This window comes from Tupaia chinensis, unplaced genomic scaffold, assembly GCF_000334495.1.
Source record: "Tupaia chinensis unplaced genomic scaffold, TupChi_1.0 Scaffold000438_1, whole genome shotgun sequence".
Classification (NCBI taxonomy): Eukaryota; Metazoa; Chordata; class Mammalia; order Scandentia; family Tupaiidae; genus Tupaia; species Tupaia belangeri.
Window position 1 is genome coordinate 1,351,584 of NW_006159943.1, and position 1,381 is coordinate 1,352,964.

The following is a 1,381-nucleotide window of genomic DNA, read 5'->3' on the forward strand; positions in this document are numbered from 1 at the left end:
CTCGGCTAGTCCAGGAGCCCAGCCAATAAAGCCCTGCCCCACTCTCCTCTCACACTCAGCCTCAGAGGGCTGGGACACCAAGCATACTGAGGGCTCTTGCCTCTTCCCCCTGTGATGGCAGGGCCAGCGTCATTATTGGTTTGGGCTGGTTTGCCTAGACTGAGGGGTTCCTGGGATTGCAGACTCTTACGGCTGCACCCTGGGAAGTCTCAGGAGAAGTGGGATGAGTTGGTCACTGTAGCCGAGGGAGTGTCTTCTCCATGCCATCCCCAGGAGAGAGCGACTGCCTCTCAGGAAATCCCTGCGTGGGCCTCGCCGACCACCCTCCAGCCGCACTGACCCTCCCTGAGGGCTCAGGGAGAGAGGGGTGGGAATTGGTGGGACCGTCATCACCTCTTCTTGCCGTAGAAGAAACCGAGGGCAGCAAGAATGATGAGCAGCATGAGCCCCACGGGGGTGACAGTGAGGAGGACGTGCAGCCCTCCGGAGTCTTCCTCCTCTGGTGGTCAGAGCACAGGGTCAGAGGGCAGCAGGGGTAGGGTCAAAGATGGAGGAGTCTGAGGGTGTGGAAGGATGGGGTGAAGGGGCTTGGGATCGGCTGGGGACCAGGCGGGGCGGTGTGGGGACACAGCTCTGGGACAGACACTGTGTATACCTGGACCAAGAATGTAGAAGGCCACGCTGTCTGTCCAGGAGCCATTGCCAGCCAGTGAGGTTGCCCGAACCCTGGCAGAGTAGTTTCCAGGGGGCAGCAAGGCCAGATGGACGCCCCCAAACTTGGCATAGCGAAGGCGGGACACACACAGCACTGTGGCCTCCTGGGGGCAACACAGAAGAGCTGCTGGGAAAGAAACGAGGCAGGAGCTGGGGCTGGCCTGGGGCCTGGGGTACCTACCTCTCCGGAGCGCCGGTACTTGATCTCATACTTGAGGATGAGTCCGTTGGGGTCTGGTGGCTCAAGCCAGCGCAGGAGGACACTGCTCTTGCTCGCCGCCTCCCAGGCCACCCTCCCTGGGATACCGTCGGCCTCTCCTGCGGGAGGGGGCATCTGGCAGCCAGGCCACAAGTAGCTCCTTAGTCTCAAGCTCAAACCCAAGCTAAACCCGGGCTAAGCCGGGTCTGAGGAAGCACTGGGATTATGGGAACTGGAAGGGGAGGGCAAAGCCAGGCGCTGGGTTTGGCGGGAGGCCGGACCTGCTCGACAGAGCACGGAGGGCACAGGGCCCTCGGGGTCGGTGGCGGGGATGGACGAGGTGTGTGTGGACCACCTACTGTGGGGCATGGTGCGTGCAAAGACGAAGGTGGCGGCGCTGCAGCCCACGGAGTGCGCCGCGTGGTTGCAGGCGTGGATGTCGATCCGGTATTCCGTGAAGTGGCGCAA

At 62.5% G+C, this 1,381-nt stretch overlaps 1 protein-coding gene across 1 annotated transcript in view; it reads right to left on the reverse strand.

The window, feature by feature from the left end:
• INSRR (insulin receptor related receptor) overlaps nt 1–1,381 on the reverse strand; it is a 21,678-nt gene that overhangs the window by 4,367 nt on the left and 15,930 nt on the right. Inside the window, exons 13-16 of the mRNA XM_027774478.1 lie at nt 1,273–1,381; nt 896–1,032; nt 656–818; nt 394–499 (exon numbers count right to left, since the gene is read on the reverse strand). The exon at nt 1,273–1,381 is cut by the window's right edge and continues 1 nt beyond it. Coding sequence (XP_027630279.1) covers nt 394–499; nt 656–818; nt 896–1,032; nt 1,273–1,381 — 515 coding nt within the window. The remainder of the gene's footprint in view (nt 1–393; nt 500–655; nt 819–895; nt 1,033–1,272) is intronic.